General features: G+C 40.4%; 1 protein-coding gene across 1 annotated transcript in view; it reads right to left on the reverse strand.

The window, feature by feature from the left end:
- Positions 1-16672, reverse strand: part of ARHGAP18 (Rho GTPase activating protein 18) — an 86278-nt gene that overhangs the window by 23655 nt on the left and 45951 nt on the right. Inside the window, exons 5-10 of the mRNA XM_075268053.1 lie at positions 15155-15306; positions 14261-14426; positions 8708-8799; positions 7224-7301; positions 3509-3668; positions 1173-1255 (exon numbers count right to left, since the gene is read on the reverse strand). Of these exons, the coding sequence (XP_075124154.1) occupies positions 1173-1255; positions 3509-3668; positions 7224-7301; positions 8708-8799; positions 14261-14426; positions 15155-15306 (731 nt within the window). The remainder of the gene's footprint in view (positions 1-1172; positions 1256-3508; positions 3669-7223; positions 7302-8707; positions 8800-14260; positions 14427-15154; positions 15307-16672) is intronic.

Genomic DNA, 16672 nt, shown 5'->3' on the forward strand with positions numbered 1-16672 from the left:
ACTGTCACCAGATACTTAATGTTACGTTTTAGTGTTTTATTATATGGCTTATTGGCGCATGCTTTCACATCTAAATTAAAGTTTGATAGAGTAATAAAGTATCTTACAAAAATTTCCCCTGCCCAACCCCTCTGACACAATAGCTAGAAAGATGCTGTTCATCATAAGAGAAAGGGGCACATGAAAGTGGCTCAGTAGAACCACTGGTGGATCAATGTGTAACAGCTATTATATGGATGTTACAGTGCAGCAAGTTGTGGGAAACTGGCCTCAGAGTGATTTCACACGCAAACCTTTTGGAAAAATACAACTGTGTTTTTTTGTTTTCTTTTAAAGGGATCCTATCATACAATCCCTTTTTTTTCATAGCAATACGTCGGAATAGCCTTAAGAAAGGCTAGTCTTCTCCTACCTTTCGTTGTCATCTCTGCGCCGCCGTTCTGTAGGAATCCCGGTTCTTGTCGGTATGAAATTTAGTTCTCTCACAGCACTGGGGGCGGGCCCCAGCGCTCAAACAGCACTGGGGACTCTCTCCAGCGCCGCCTCCATCTTCGTCAGCAGCGTCATCTTCAGCCTCTTCTTTCGGCAGTGGCTTGTAACTTCTAGGCCTTGGACCTCAGGCAGAGCAGAATGCGCATGCCCACAGGCCACAAGAAAACGGCCACTTGCACAGTATTGTAAGCGGCCATTTTCTTGTGGCCTGTGGGCATGCACAGTCTGCTCTGCCCAAGGCCTGAGGCCTAGAAGTTACAAGCCACCGCCGGATGAAGAGGATGAAGAGGAAGAAGATGGAGACGGCACTGGAGAGAGTTCTCTGGCAGCATTGGGAACACCCCTAGTAATGTTTGATCACTGGGGCCCACCCCCAGTGCTGCGAGAGAACTCATTTGCATACCGACAAGAACCGGGATTCCTACGAAACGGAGAAGACAACGAAAGGTAGAAGAATAGCCTTTCTTAAGGCTATTCCAACGTGTTACTCAGAAAAATTGGTTGTATGATAGGATCCCTTTAAGTGCAAAATCAAGAAGGGCTGACTTAAACACTTCTACTTTCTGCAGGATCCACTTCTGACTGTGGCTCAAAAACAGCAGAAAATCTACACTATTGTTTTTCCGAAGAACCCATGTGTTAAACCACAGTAAAGGCATAATTTATGGGAATAGACTAACCTTTAGGGAATCACGGTGTACATCAGGGAGAAGTATAACCAGGAGATTCAGAGCTTGTAAGCGATGCTTTTTACTTGGAAGGTCTGAAAACAGAAAAAAAAAAAAGAAAGCTACAGTAAGTCATCACGGATGTTTGTGCTCCTACTTCTGCTACAGTTGCAATGATTTCTTCTATGGTTGGCACGTTATTGCCTCTATTGTTACACTTGAATATGATTGTTTGGCTAGATATTAGATTAATATGCTTGGTATTTTTCTATGCACTTTCTGTAATAGAAAAGTCTAATGGAAAAAATATACCCATTACACTATGAAGTTTTTTTTTTCTTGCTATTTAAAAGCTTTTTATTAAATTTCCTGTTGATGCGATTTCACTCTGAATTATTATTGTTTTAAAATAATTGTTTAATCGTAGAAGTCTAAATGGAGTCTTGCATCATAAAAAAGCAATTCCTCCCTTAAGAACACTCATGTTGGAATATTAAGAGTAAATAGATAAACAAGAGGAGTTTTGTAGTGAGGACCCAGTTAGTTAAAGTCAGATTCTTTGGTTCCATCTAAATTTGTTATTACTTGAACCTGATTAATACTTATATTGGAAATACCTTTTGGATTACTCTTCAGTCTAGGGCACATGTGTCCCTGAAAGGGAGTGTGTCAGCAAGACAATTGGTATAAAACCAATCAGCATTTTATTCATATGCAAAATAGGTGAAAAGGGCTTTAGGGGGCTTTAAAGGGATTCTACCATTAAAAAACTTTTTTCTGTGGATAACACGTCGGAATAGCCTTTAGAAAGGCTATTCGTCTCTTACCTTTAGATGGGATCTCCGCCGCGCCGTTCCTTAGTAATACCGTTTTTTACCGGTATGTAAATTAGTTCTCTGGCAGCGATGGGGGTGGGCCCCAGCGCTGAAAATGCGAGGGCGTCCCCACAGCTGCCAGAGAACAGGATCCTGCGCCGCCTCTATCTTCTGCTGGATCCTCCCCTTCTTTCTTCAGCAGCGTCACCTGTGTCCGCTTACACTAGTAGAGCCGACTGCGCATGCGCGGCCATAGCCGGTATTACTAAGGAACGGCGCGGCGGAGATCCCATCTAAAGGTAAGAGACGAATAGCCTTTCTAAAGGCTATTCTGACGTGTTATCCACAGAAAAAAGTTTTTTAATGGTAGAATCCCTTTTTTATCACCTTCACCCTGTCTCCTATAAAAAAAGGTTATCCTAGACAACTCCTTTAAGGGCTTCCCCACCTACCCAAAATCAAGTTCTTAATAACTGTTAACAGGCATTGCTCCATTGATTCCAGCTCATTTGGAGTTTTCTCCGTTTCCCCACGGTTCCCAAGCAACAAGTGCAGTTACTTTTGGCTCCCGATATGCAGTTTAAGCTCAGTAATGTCAGATCAGCAGCTTCAGGCAGGGAAGGGGGGCCTGAGCACCAATCCAGGGCAGCCAGTGTCAGAGCTCAGAATCATACCCCTTGTCTGCTCCTGCCTGACACCGGCCTTCTTAAAGCACAAAGCCTAAGTAACATATCAGGCACTAAAACTAACAGCATTGATTGCTCAGGAATGGTGGGGGAAGGAACTTGATTTGTTGGAGGTGGTAACAGGTTCTATTTAATTACATATTTGTGTACGGTAATTTTTAGGACATGGAAAAACTAGGCAATTTCCTAATAAACCCCTGAGCAAAAGATTACCTAGAGCAAACTATAATTATCCAGTTTTATTTATTTATTTCAGTATGGTCGCATTATTTTGGAATAGGATAGTATTGTGTGTGCTGAAAATTAAATTAAATTATCTAAAAATTACAAGGCTCGTGTTGCCCAGAACACCATTTTCATTAAAACCAATCCATGAACCGATTATTTATACTGAATCTATGAAAAATTAATTTTAGAACGAGAAGCTGTTCATTATCCAAACATCAAAAGAATCAGTTTCTTGTATGTCTAGAATACTTTGTCATAGCAAATCCCTACCATATATAATTCAGTTAAAGATTTAATCTGTTATCATATATTCAACATCGAGTATTATAATCCCATGACCTGACCTACTCTCTAGTAATGATGTAAGCAATGTAACAATGTTATGCAGTGTAATATAAGGGTTACAGTTATCTCATTATTCTCCAAATAAAGGACCATTTATGCGAGCGTCTTATTTATACTGTATGTGCCACTAAGTTACTTCCTCAGCATAAAATGATGACTGCGGCCAACACATGACCACACGAAAAAAAAAAAATACTTTCCTCCAGTCAAGTTATCTGGTAAGACGCTCAAAAGCCAAAACACCACATAAAATTAAACTATAAGATCATCTCACACTGCACAGAATGGAAAGCTTTCATGTATTCCACCGTCAGCAATGGAAGAGGAAGCTCTCGGATGAAGTACTTCAGGAGACTGGCTGCATCATGCTGCTTCACGGTATCCCAATTGAACGATCCGTCATAAAACTTGGCTTCTAATTCCGTACATAATGACTGAAGAAACAAGAATAGTAGATTAGTTATATACCAACTTAATCTGAAAACATACAGATGCACACACATTCACTGCATGCCCTGCTGCTGATATAAAGCACTTAACATGATGATTCGAGACAGCTACACGCCATAATATTAGGAAGTTGTGGTCTATTTTTCACCATTTCCTGCACAGTATTGTGGTTTGTAAAGCAGAATTGCAGCGGATGGCTAAAAAATGATAGTTAAACCTCTTTTGCTTATCGGCCTTTTACTGTCAGGGTTGGCTGCACTGTCATTTGCTTTGGAACTAGAAGGTACACCACACCACAAATATCTAAGACGCCTCCTGCAATCTGAAGTCATTTTAGTTATCCATTCCTGCAGTTTTATTTGCTTACGCTAGGTTCACACTAGCATTTGAGCCTCAGTCCCAGATTCTGCTTAAATTCGGCGGTCAGAAAAGTCCTGCAATGCCTGGTGCGCTCCATTATAGTCTATTGGATGCGTGGGTTTCTGCGTGTAACCACTTTTTAAACAAATAGGATTTCCGTCTTTTGGGTTCCACAAGCATATCCGATGGACAAAAACCGAAACTCTAGTGTGAACTCACAGTTAGACTACCGTAGTTGAGAAGAATGATAAAAGTTAAATTATACCTATATATCTTGCATATGCATAAAAATGAATTCCTGCTGTTTCACGCTTGTTTATTCTCTATGCATGAGCAAATGACAGGACCAGTTTGGCATAGAGGTAAATCAGGTGCTTCCTAAGATTATAGACCTGGTTCCAGCTCTTTAAGACCTCCTGTTGTCAACATAGTTACAAAAGAAAATATACCCGCACTGGCTTCACATCATGGGCCTTCCTCCATAATACATCACAGGACCTGTATGGGCAAATGGAAGCTCCCAGGTCCATTCTTCTTAGGCCTGGTTCACATCTGCGTATAGTACTCCGTTCAGGGAGTCCGCTTGGGGCCCCCTGAATGGAATACTGAATGCATTGACAAGCGGTAAGAAATGAAAGCACACGGACTCCATAGACTATACTGGGGGTCTGTGTGTTTTCCGTGCACGAGTCATGTGGAGAGAAAAGTACGTCATGAACTACTTTCCTCTCCGCAAGGCTGGTGCGGAAAACACAAGGATCCCATTATAGTTTATAGGGTCCATGTGCTTTCACTGCTCACCGCTTGTCAATGTGTTTGGTATACCAAACGCAAATGTGAACCAGGCCTGAGCTTCACTTACATACACCTTTATCTCAAGCACTCACTTCTGGTCTCTGTTATCAGCCTTTACCAGAGGATTGTCATCACACCACAGCATTTCTGGCCATAGTATTACCACAAACATGGCCTGTATTACACCAGTGGAAAATTGTTCTTTGTGTGACACAGCTGCCAGAATTTGCCGTTTATTTTTTACATTTTGATCTGCCAGTAGAAGGTTGTGCACTTTACTATATAAATTCTAATATGGGAAAGGTACGGATAGGATTTGTCTATACCTCTAATCAGATTAATACTTCAAAAAGGGGAGAGGAGAGTAGACATCAGATTGGTTGCTATGGGCAACTGCCTGATTCTTGTATTTCTTGATTAATCATTTTAGATAAATATAGAATAACGTTTTCAGCCATAACACTTGAGGGTCATTTTCCTCATTTGGGGGGGGGGGGGGGGTTCATTTGGATAAAGCCCATTATCTATAGCAGTAACCTTAAGAGAACACATCATCTCTCTAAATTTGACCCATTCCCCATAAAATAACAATTCCGGAGCATCTTTTCTTAGACTCCTGTGTTCCTCTTATTTCTTATAGGGGTTCTCCGACATAGCTTGCTGATGCTAGCTCTCATTGGACTATCAGACAGTGTAGGGACAACCACCCAACTAGTAACATCATGCCATCATTTGCTTTATTTCTAGGAGGAATTTCAATGATCTGCATAAGCGCACCCAAGCCATATCCCCACGCCATATATGTAATGTGCTCTAGAAGCAAAATAATCCAATATTTGTTCTTTTTTAAAACTATTGAGATAATATTTCCTATTTAATATAAACTAACAAAAATATAACACAAATATACACACAGGAAAGAAAATCATATAATGGTTTACCACAACTATGCAGAACTAAAATTAAAAAAGCAGAAGTGTCTACCGGTGACTCAGCAGGTCAGATTTCCTGTTCGCCCTGCTCTACAAGATACGACATACTGTAACATGGTAATTCTGCTAATCCGTTCAGTGTTAATGAAAAATAACTCTATTATAATATCATTACAATATAAATAGTCAGAAAATCCCTGTGGGATATAATGGAGGTCACATATGACACATAGATGCAGTACAATAGCTACAATGTAAACAGGCAATCTTTCTGCTCCTCCACAACTCCTTTTCTTATTGTTTCCATACATTTACAATCAAAATAAAAAGAATGGAAAACTTTCCAAATAGATTAGAAATGTCCTCCGTTTTGTGACATTATTGCTATGCATAACTCCATGCTTACAGATTACAAACTCTGTGTGTAGCCTGATCCTGTAGTCATCTGTATGTAATGGGGTTGAAGATTGGATTGGTCACCCAAAAATAAAATATTTGTGTCAGAAGGGACTGACTGAAAGGACTAATTTTAAAGAATAAACCATCGTTTGACTCTGTTAATGGGAAAATAAAACAGTTACAGCTTTTGGAAATATGTTTAACTGTTGATAAGCATTCTTGTTAAAAGGGATTGCCTGGGATTGTGACTCCACTTTTCATCTGCTCCATTTGTTATCTGGTTATGCTGCAGCTCAGTCCCATTCAACTGAGATGAGAATGTGGTGCAGAAGCCACAGTAAGAAATATAATAATCCTGGATAATCCCTTTAAAGACTGCACCTCCTAGTGGGTTTACTGTAACCATGCAATAGTTGCTTCATTACCAGAAGATCCTCTAAAACTACCAAGATCCTTTCTTCTTCCCGAGTAAAGTATGCTTAAACGGTTGCAGAGAATCAAAATTATTTTGGTGAGCACACCCAATATCCATCACCATGGTTTGGTCCCTGTTCCTACTCTGCCTGTTATAAACCCTGCCAGTAGGGTCTGTTTGTAGTCTGTAACCAAAGAGAAATCTTTGTATACAAATGGTACGTTAGTTGGAATCAAGACTATATAAAAGAAGCTTCATGTTCTATTTTTAATTCATGGGTAAAGGAAATACGCTGCTGCTCACTCGCTGCACCATAGCAGCGAATGTAGGTATTGCAGTGCGGTCCTAATGAAGTGTATGAGACACTGCAATACCAGCACTTGCCACTACAGTTTGTACAGTGAGCAGCGCGGCTCACCGCATGTAAACAATATCATCCCCAATCTAGTGATAGGTGGGGGGTTAAATCGTTGAAGCTCCACAACTTACAAATTGAGAGCTTCAGAATACTGTAAAGTATGAAACCCCTTTATCCTAAGCAATGAGGAAACCTATTGTGTATGATCTATATATAACTCATTCTGTGGAATGAAAGATAAAAATGACGGCAACTGAGAAGCATAGAAATTAGTAGTTACTTTAATCCGTGAAGCCACTCCAGGTATCCTTAGAACACCTTCTGTCTCCAGTCCTCCCTTCTCTATTTGTTCAATTAGCTAGAAATAAACAAGATATCATTACACGTCAGACTTAATACATTTTCCCAAAGCAATTTGATTTCATGTACGCAAGTGTTGAAACTTACACTTTTACACCATTGTTTATATAAAGATCAGAATACAGTGAAACTAAAGAATGAGAAAAAACAAAAAATCAAGTTTTCAAAATTTTTTTAACTCTTCTTGGACAATTGCCTTCAAGATAATCTTATACGCTATAGAATTAAGTACTATTGAGACAGACCATCGATATTAGATCTGCAGGCGTCCAACAACCGGGGCCCCCACAGATCAGAAGTGCAAAGGCAGTGTCAGAGAAATCTATGGGGCAGCGATGAAGAACCTATACTTGCTGCTGTAGGGTGAGTGAGCATAGTGGATCTCCCGCACTGCCTCGGTACAGGTGATCTACAGGGGTCCCGGGTATCGGATCTAATATTGATGGTCTATCTTAAGTACAGGTCATCAATATTAGAAACCAGATAACTCCTGTAAGTGTTATGTTTTTAAAGTCAGTCCACTTAATATTACAAACTAATAACCCCTTTAACTTTTTTTCTTTTTTAACTGATTTAAATCAGATGGAGTTTTTTTAGGTTTTTAGTTTCTGATTTTATTCTATTTTCTGTACACGATTAAGGGGCTGCCATTTTGCCTGAGCTTCTTCTCTGCTCTACTAACAGCATTAAGTGATATGCTTTACAACATCGTCATAGCCATAGGCATCATTGACTTCTATGAAAGAGTCTACCAGACATGCTCTGTGCAGGGAGGAGACGTATATAAACTGTGACCTCATCTTATGTAAGAAGGATGCAATGATGGGTAAGGTGGGTTTTCTATACAGTATTTATCTTTAATTCTAATACTATCTATATTGTCTGATGTAAATTAGTTAACTACAAAGAAAACTAAAAACTGAATTAATATAATCCCACTTTTCTCATTTGGATTCTCTGAACACCTGGAAATACAGGAAAGCGATACTACTGCATTTTGCATCATAGAGGGGACAATGCAACTTGTATTGAATAGATGAGACATAAGTATATATTACAATATGTACTGTCTCTTACATATATATTTGGCGTATATTTAGTTGAATATTACAAAATAGCCCAGCTAGTATTTTTCTTGCTTAGGTCAGCAATAGCAGTATCTAGGTCAAAGAGAAACCATGGTCTAAAAGACTCCGGGGGGGATGCATATGTTCTGGGTATTCATGATCATTACCTGTAAAGAGACTGTAGTATTGACAGATAGTCTAATGTAACAAGGGCTTAGGGCACACATCAACCTGAACATTTGAACTTGCTTATATATCACTGTTTAACTTAAAAAATGCTATGACAATGTATTCATTACCTACTATGACCTGGCATGAAATGGGTGAGAGAACTTACATTCTGAAAGATAAGTGGTACTTTTGTTCCCGGAACCTTCCTCTGATCTTGCTCCAGCAAAGTCGACAAAGGTACCTGGAAAACCCCGGATTCTAAGCAAAGAGAAAAGCATCAGTGAACATCGGCCTACATACAAGCGAATAATAAAAACAAAAAATCAAGTTCAAATTTCCTTCACAACTACATTATTACACAATATACTGCCATATAAAAAGCAAATATTTATTTAGGGCCCCCAAAAAATAACTCACTGATACATACGGCTTTGGATGCTAACTATCCCTCGCATATGACATATATATACACATCATTATACAGTACCCATGCCTTGCTGATGAGATGCGTATATGGCATTTTGCACTAACCCTCGATGACTGATGACAAACATATATGGCATTGTGCACTAAGCATCTCTCTTCAATGAAATACATGGACTGCATTCTGCCTTAAGGGGTGAAAGAGATTTTACAGGTTTAGAAAAATCTGGTTGTTTCCAGGAACAGTGCCTCCCCGGCCAGCAGGTTGTATGTGGTAATACTCCAGTTCAATAATAAATTACAATATATCAATTATTATAGTAATTCCATGACGGAAGACGGCAACAAACTTTGGAAAGTTAGTGTGAACTCTCCCTAAGAGTGACCAACTGGTTCTCCGACGGACTAGAACAATGGACTCTCCTGGCACAGATGTGAACATAACATTAGTTATTAGGGCTGGCATAGGAAATACCAGAGTCAATAAATTCTCCCATTGTCATGAGTGTCCCATATAAGGCCCATAATCTACAATCCCTATTAGTATATCTTTGGGATGTTGGAGGAAACCCATGCAAATATGGGGAGAACATTTAAACTCCATGCAGGCGTTGTACTCTGTCAGATAAGAAACCAGGACCCCAGTGCTAATGTATCTACAATATAGGAGTCAGAAAACACAGAAAGTGAAACACCAAGAAAGAATTTATTTGTAAAGTTTGTAATAATCATAAATGATAATGAACTGTAAATTCTAGAAAATTCCAAGATGACATCATCATGGTGACTTCAGCTTGGCAGATAAGGATGCTGTAAACCTTCTGAAGGCGTTCTTGTTCTCCAGACGTTTTCAAGTCACCATGAACTGGCGGAGATGTTGGTAGTAATTTTTTTTTTTTTTAGTCAAAGGTTTTTACGTTCCATCAGCACAAGTGTGCCCTAAAGCATCTTGATGGCCAGGCTTCTACTGTTGTGCGGTGCCGGTTTCTCCTAAAACATTTTGGGATCCACCACTTTTTTGGGGATCTCGGTGAGTCCATAATAGGCCATGCTTTTTTCACCTTGTGTCTCGCGCAGAGATTTTCGTTCCCCTCCATTTGCTCTTTTTCCTCCACAATTTTATCTAGACTGGATGACCGAGTTGGGATTTTTTTTAGTCCTGTGACAGTCTTTGCTCTGCCACAGATGTTTTGGCGGAGGTATTTTGGGAGCCACCATTTTTGTTGTGGTATCACAAGATTCACATTTGGCCAGGTCTCCCTCAGATCATGCCCGAAAGGAGCAGTCATTAATCCCTCACTTACTGCATGTCATCCACTTCCTCGTACAGGTTGTCGCTACCAAAGCTATCAAATCTGCTGCTGTTTTCTTCAATTTCCTCCATTTCTTCATCCATCTCCTCTTCCTCAATTATGGTCTCTAGGTCTCACGTGAGACCTCTCAAAATTTATAAGATCTGAATGCTGGCTTTGCATTCTTGACCCTTTGTCTCCAAATTTAGTCAGGAAACTCTTCATTGTCATCCATATTGACTTATTTTTAAACTTCTCACCAACACTCTATACACTCCAACATCAACTATAACCCTCAAGGGAATGTCAGTGCGTGACAGCTGCAGGTGGTTTTGTTTTTTTGAACATTACATCTTTATTAAGTAACAACATAAATCCACAACATATAACATACAATAAGGAATCACAATAATGAATACGTAGTTGTAGGACCCCATCAAGATGGCAGATCGCATCAGTCCAATAGGGAAAGAAGTCAATGGAATATTATAGTAGGAACAGGTTCCACCATATCAATGGCTTGTCTTTAACCGAGTGCAATTGTAATACATGAACATGAAGACAGTGGACAATGGGCAGAATTCATCAACACATAGGCGTAAATGTGTGATAATCTGGCGCCAAAGATGCAACACATTCACTGTTAGGCTCTTTGTTCCTCACTTTCCACCAACCTATTTCGTGCTGTGGATTATACTAGAAATATATAGCCTGCTGCCTGCTCATGACACAATACTTTTGGGCAGGCAGCAAACAATTGACAGACGATTGCTGATTCGTGCTGCACATATCGTAATGTACAGTATTAGTTCTAAAAAGACAGGGTAAATGAACTGTCAGTTGTGTGTAGTAGCATTATACTGTGTGGGGGCATTAATGCAGTATCAGAGACCCCCATACAGTATCATTAAATATAATGGTCCTTAGTGCCCCCTACACAGTACATTAACCATCCCTTGCAGATGACATACATATACAATATTGTGTGGTGGATGACATAGATATACGAAATTGTATGCTAACCATCCTTCACAGATGACATATGTACAACTCTGTGCACTAATTATCCCCCACAGATGACATACACATATAGTATTGTGCACTAACCATCTCTTGCAGATGACATACATATACGGCATTGTGCGCTAACCAGCTCTTGCAGATATCATACATATATAGTATTGTGCACTAACCGCACTAAGCATCTCTTGCAGATATCATACATATATAGTATTGTGCGCTAACAATCTCTCGTAGATATCATACATATATAGTACGTGCGCTAACCATCCCTCGCAGATGATATACATGTACAGCATTGTACACTAATCATAATACTGTACGTTATCAAATGATAAAATAATTTTACTTCAAATCCAATGTACAATCTCTGCTGCAGCTTTGGTCCACCCAATATAAAAATGATATTAAAGAACGAAAAACAAAATATCTTGATAAATACATTGTTCAAGGAAAATTAGCAGATTACTCTTGTGGTTAGAAATCACCACTATTCTCAACAGAAACAATGGCTACAGAGAGCTGTGCACTAGCACTACCTTCCTGGATCAAACTACTGGGTCTAAGAAGAATTGATAGGCATGGCTTATTTGGCCCAAATGACTGTTCAACTACATTATGTAGATCCGATTCATCTAGTCAGCTGTCCAGTATAGAATATTAACCTTTACATTCACCATGGCGTATTTGTGATCTATATTTTGTTCAATAGGAGACTGGACTAGGTGTCAATATCTGACTAATAAATGGGATGTAAAAGATAAAAATTGAGACTCTTCAGTGATGGAAACCTTAATGGAAAAATTAAAAGATTATGGCAAATGACAAGTTTTCCGTTGTGTTCATCGGACATGGTATACAGGTGTCATATATGTGGACCCTCAAATATTGTTTTATATCAAGCATGTTTAGCACACTTAAATCGTTTCAAAGCTTTGCAATTGTCCTCATATTTTAGTCATTAAACGTACTAAAGAGTAAAAAGGTAATCATAAAAAGTTGGAGGTAAAAAATAGCTAAACAGCCGACATAAACCATTGATATAGTAATATGGGTGTCTCCATAAAGGTCAAAAAGTATCTACAGCTGTGTTTACTCTAGACCAGGGGTCCTCAAACTGCGGCCCGAGGGCCACATGCGGCCCGCCAAGCACTTCTGTCTGGCCCCGCCGACAATGCCGGCAGGCGTGCATTTATAATGAAGCTCCTGGGGAGCTCGGGCCAGGCCATGGAGCGCACTTCACTTTACCTATTGGAGGGCACCGCTCCCGATGTCTGTGCGACCTGCTCTGCCTCCGGTCCACTGTTTAAAAAGTTTGAGGACCCCTGCTCTAGACTGATGGGACTCCATGGACCATAAGAACAGAGAAGGGTGCTCTGAATGCTCCATGTGATTGGAGCAGTGGTGCACATGGGTGTTCACTGTTCCATTTATTCCTAAGGAACCATTGGGAGGCAAAAGCCGTATTTTTCGGACTATAAGACGCACCCAGGTTTTAGAGGAGGAAAATAGGGAAAAAAAAAATTTGAAGCAAAAAATGGTAAAATATTTAATATATGGGAGTTGTAGTTTTGCAACAGCTGCAAGGCCACATTGACAGGTGACCCTGCAGCTGTACGGGGATGCATAGAGTGTTTTTTTTTGCGGGGCCAGAAGTACTTTTTAGTTATACCATTTTGGGGAATATCTATTGCTTAGATCACCTTGTATTGAAAAAAAAAAAACGGTGGTTTATGATATATGATTTTCTACTTTTATATATATATTCTAGGGACAGGAGGTGATTTAGAACTTTTATTTATTTCATATTTTTCTTATATATTTTTAAAGCTTTTTTTTTTTTTTTTTTTTTTTTTTTACTATTTTGTCCCCCCCCGGGGGCTTGAACCTGCGGTCACTTGATTGCAAGTCCCATAGACGGCAATACAACTGGGACATTCTGTCTATTAGTATTACGGCTGGTCATAGACCCAGCCGTAATACTAATATAGCAGTGACAGGCCCGGGAGCCTCATTAGGCTCCCGGCTGTCACCCGAACAGGTCGGCTCCTGCGATATCGCCGCGCAGGAGCCGGCCTGCAACTTCACAGGTACGGGGCCGGTGGGGACCGGCCCCGGGGGAGAAGGGGCCACCGATACTGACCCGGCATCCGCTGTAAGAGAGAGGCAGATGCCGGGCGAGGGATAGACGCCGGCACAGGTGCCGGGGCCTGAGACATCGCTGCGCTCCTCTGCCCTGCATGAAGCCAGCGGCAGGGAGACGGAAGAGCGGAATAGCATCGCCCCTGTCGCTGCTGGCTTCATGCAGGGCAGAGGAGCGCAGCGATGTCTCAGGCCCCGGCGTCTATCCCTTGCCGGCATCCGCCTCTCTATTACGGCGGGTGCCAGGCGCCACATTCGGACTATAAGACGCACCCTTCTTTTCCCCCCAAATTTGGGGGGAAAAAAGTGCGTCTTATAGTCCGAAAAATACGGTACATATCCTCCTATTTCTTATTAAACCAATTCAATATAATATTGTAACATGCTAGCAAAAACCCTTGGCAAGCTGCAACTCACAACCACAGGGAGTGAGGTTACAAATAGACACATATAGGATGGATATACCCTGTTCACAAAATCATATTGATCTGAAAAGCTGACCTTCTCAAGACATATATATGTCGACATGTCTAATCAAAAGGAAAAGGTAAGGAAGGACACATTCACATTATGTAAACAGACATAACTATCTAAAAAAGCCTCTCTCATTCGAGTTATTGCTTTTAACATTTTCCGTCCTAGTAAATATGTTACATACACTTCTTCAATAATACAAGAACTGTCTGAAACAGATAAGTAATGCAAAAGTCACAAGCTAGTCAAAGTAAAACCTCAATACAATATTCTTCACTTCATAAGTAGGTAATCCTAGGTTTGTCCACACACACAGAATTCTTGTATGTGCTCATTCGTAATGAAAACAGATTATTCTATTTACCAACCTTTAACTTTTATTTTGGCAGCTCGCTGAAGTTTTAGATCTTTGCCCAGGACATCGTATAAGGCTGTAAGTTCGATAAGCGCTAGAGAGGTCACCTTCTTCATATCCTGAGGAGCCAAATCACCAATCTTTGTGATTCCCGTCTTGTCTTGAGGAAGTCTGTAGTTCTGTAATACAAATTGAAAAGGCTCATCTATAATGGAATGAATCGTGTCCAGCTGTCACCAAACAAGAGGAAGATGAGACTCCATGGACTGTTATACCCCACCCCACCTCCCCATACAGCAGTCAACAAATAAGAGGAAGATGAGACTCTACGGACTGTTATACCCCAAACCACCTGCCCCACCCCACCCCACCTCCCCATATAGCGGTCACCAACTAAGAGGAAGTTGAGACTCCATGGACTGCTCAAATCAGCCACCCCCCCCACCCCATACTCTCCCCCTTGACTCCAACCCCACCCCACCCACCCCCCCCCCCCCCCCCACACACACACACACACACACACACACTTTACTAGCTTTAGCAATGCCAAATATCCATTCGGACATGCCAATAAAGCCTATTTGATTTGATTTGAATGAGTGGCAGTGCAGCCAATGGGTTTACTAGAGATATTCAGCATATATCTGTACAATCAGCTATTAAAAGATCTGAAAACATTAAGGAGTCAAAGATGATATTGGTTATTCTGATCATTTCCTCCGACAGGATTACATATTTGTCCTTCAAAGTATAAATGTTGTCAGCTCTGCATGTATAAGACTAAGAAATCTAATGAGCATTTACTAAACTCTGGGTGGAGTAGTCGCTCAGTCTGTGTCAGAGGCTGCAGAATTATATTACATTGGCAAACACTCAAGATATTTGCAGGATACAGGGGAATACTCACTGGTAACAAAGAGTCATCTTCCTTCTCATTCCTGACAGTAGGGAATTCTCGGAGATTTGAAGCCTGCTCAGCAAATGAAATTTCCAGGTTGATGTCAGTTTCAGGAACAGGGATATCATTGTTTTCTGCTCCCTCAGTTTCGTTTACTAGCTCTAAATGTACAGAAAGCGTAAGAGTGAGTTGTCGGAAAAGAAATGGTTTCTGTTCAATATTCTTCACCTAGTTCCCACCACAAAATCACTCAATGTTTGTTAATACATAGAAAACACCACCACTCTGTTGAAAAAAAAAAAAAAGGGTATTGTTTATCTTCAAGTTGTACCAAACATGAATACTCCTGACGCTTACAGTATCTATTTCACTTATAATAATGTACACTGTCTAGAGGCATAGCTGAACTTAGGTTTTCTTTTATATTTTCAGTAGAGTTGACACTGGGAATAAGCAATGACATAAGACTATAAGTGGGCCCGGTGTCAATGCTGATAATAGTCTTCTATAAACCTGTACTGTAACATGGGGCATTTCTCCAATGAAGGTGAACTGTGAGGCCAGACCTTCTGACAGTGCAGTGATATCGGTAGCTGAAACTAAGGGCACTGGGCACATACCTCCAAAACCAACAGTCTCAGTTTCAGACCCTTGTCTTTGCCGACATTGTGTCCACACCAGTGCACCAGTCAATCGGCAGCTGAGAAGTGAGGCGCTGTTTGAATTGAGAATCACTGGTCATCCCCCAACACATAGATCAAAAGGTCACTGGGGACCCATATAGAGACTCTCCGCTGGACCCCCGACTGAACCGAGAGGTGAATAGGAATGCTATGGCTATAAAGTATCGTTGGCGTTCACTGACCCAGTACAACCATTCAATGAGAAGACCATACATTGGTTAGAAAGTACACTGGAATGCCAGGTTTCAGCACAGACTTCCTCAGGGTTCACTGGAAACCCTGTGAACAACTTATTTTTCTGTTCTTTTATGTACATGGAGATACCATACATCAACCCAGATTAAGAAAAAATAAGTACAATGCTGATGCAACAACAGAAGGATTTTTCTACACTATAAACTGAAAACTAAGTGAAAGAGGCAAAAATTGTTACAGAGATGCAGGAGCTCATTACTATATAGCCATACTGGACATAGGAATGGCATATAGACACTAAACAATACTAGGATACTACACCATATCTTCTGTAAAGACTGAAAGCTAGGAAATTGTCTGTCTTCCATTGTAATGCTTTGCATATCTCGGGGGAATTAGGTTTGCGGATTTGTTTACCAAGTTTCATGGAACCTCCTATGGATTTACACTGGGGGAATGTTTTTATTTCTACAAAACATTTCATTCTGCTAAACAAACAGTGACAGCAAATATCCCATGCAACTGAGGAAATAATAAAGCTGCATGCCGCGCACACAGTTAAGATATTATGTACTGAATTATCAAAAGAAAAGGAAACCAGAGTATGAACTGACTCAGATACGTCATCACTTTGATGATAGTAAGTACA

This window comes from Leptodactylus fuscus, chromosome 3, assembly GCF_031893055.1.
Source record: "Leptodactylus fuscus isolate aLepFus1 chromosome 3, aLepFus1.hap2, whole genome shotgun sequence".
In the NCBI taxonomy this organism is placed as follows: domain Eukaryota; kingdom Metazoa; phylum Chordata; class Amphibia; order Anura; family Leptodactylidae; genus Leptodactylus; species Leptodactylus fuscus.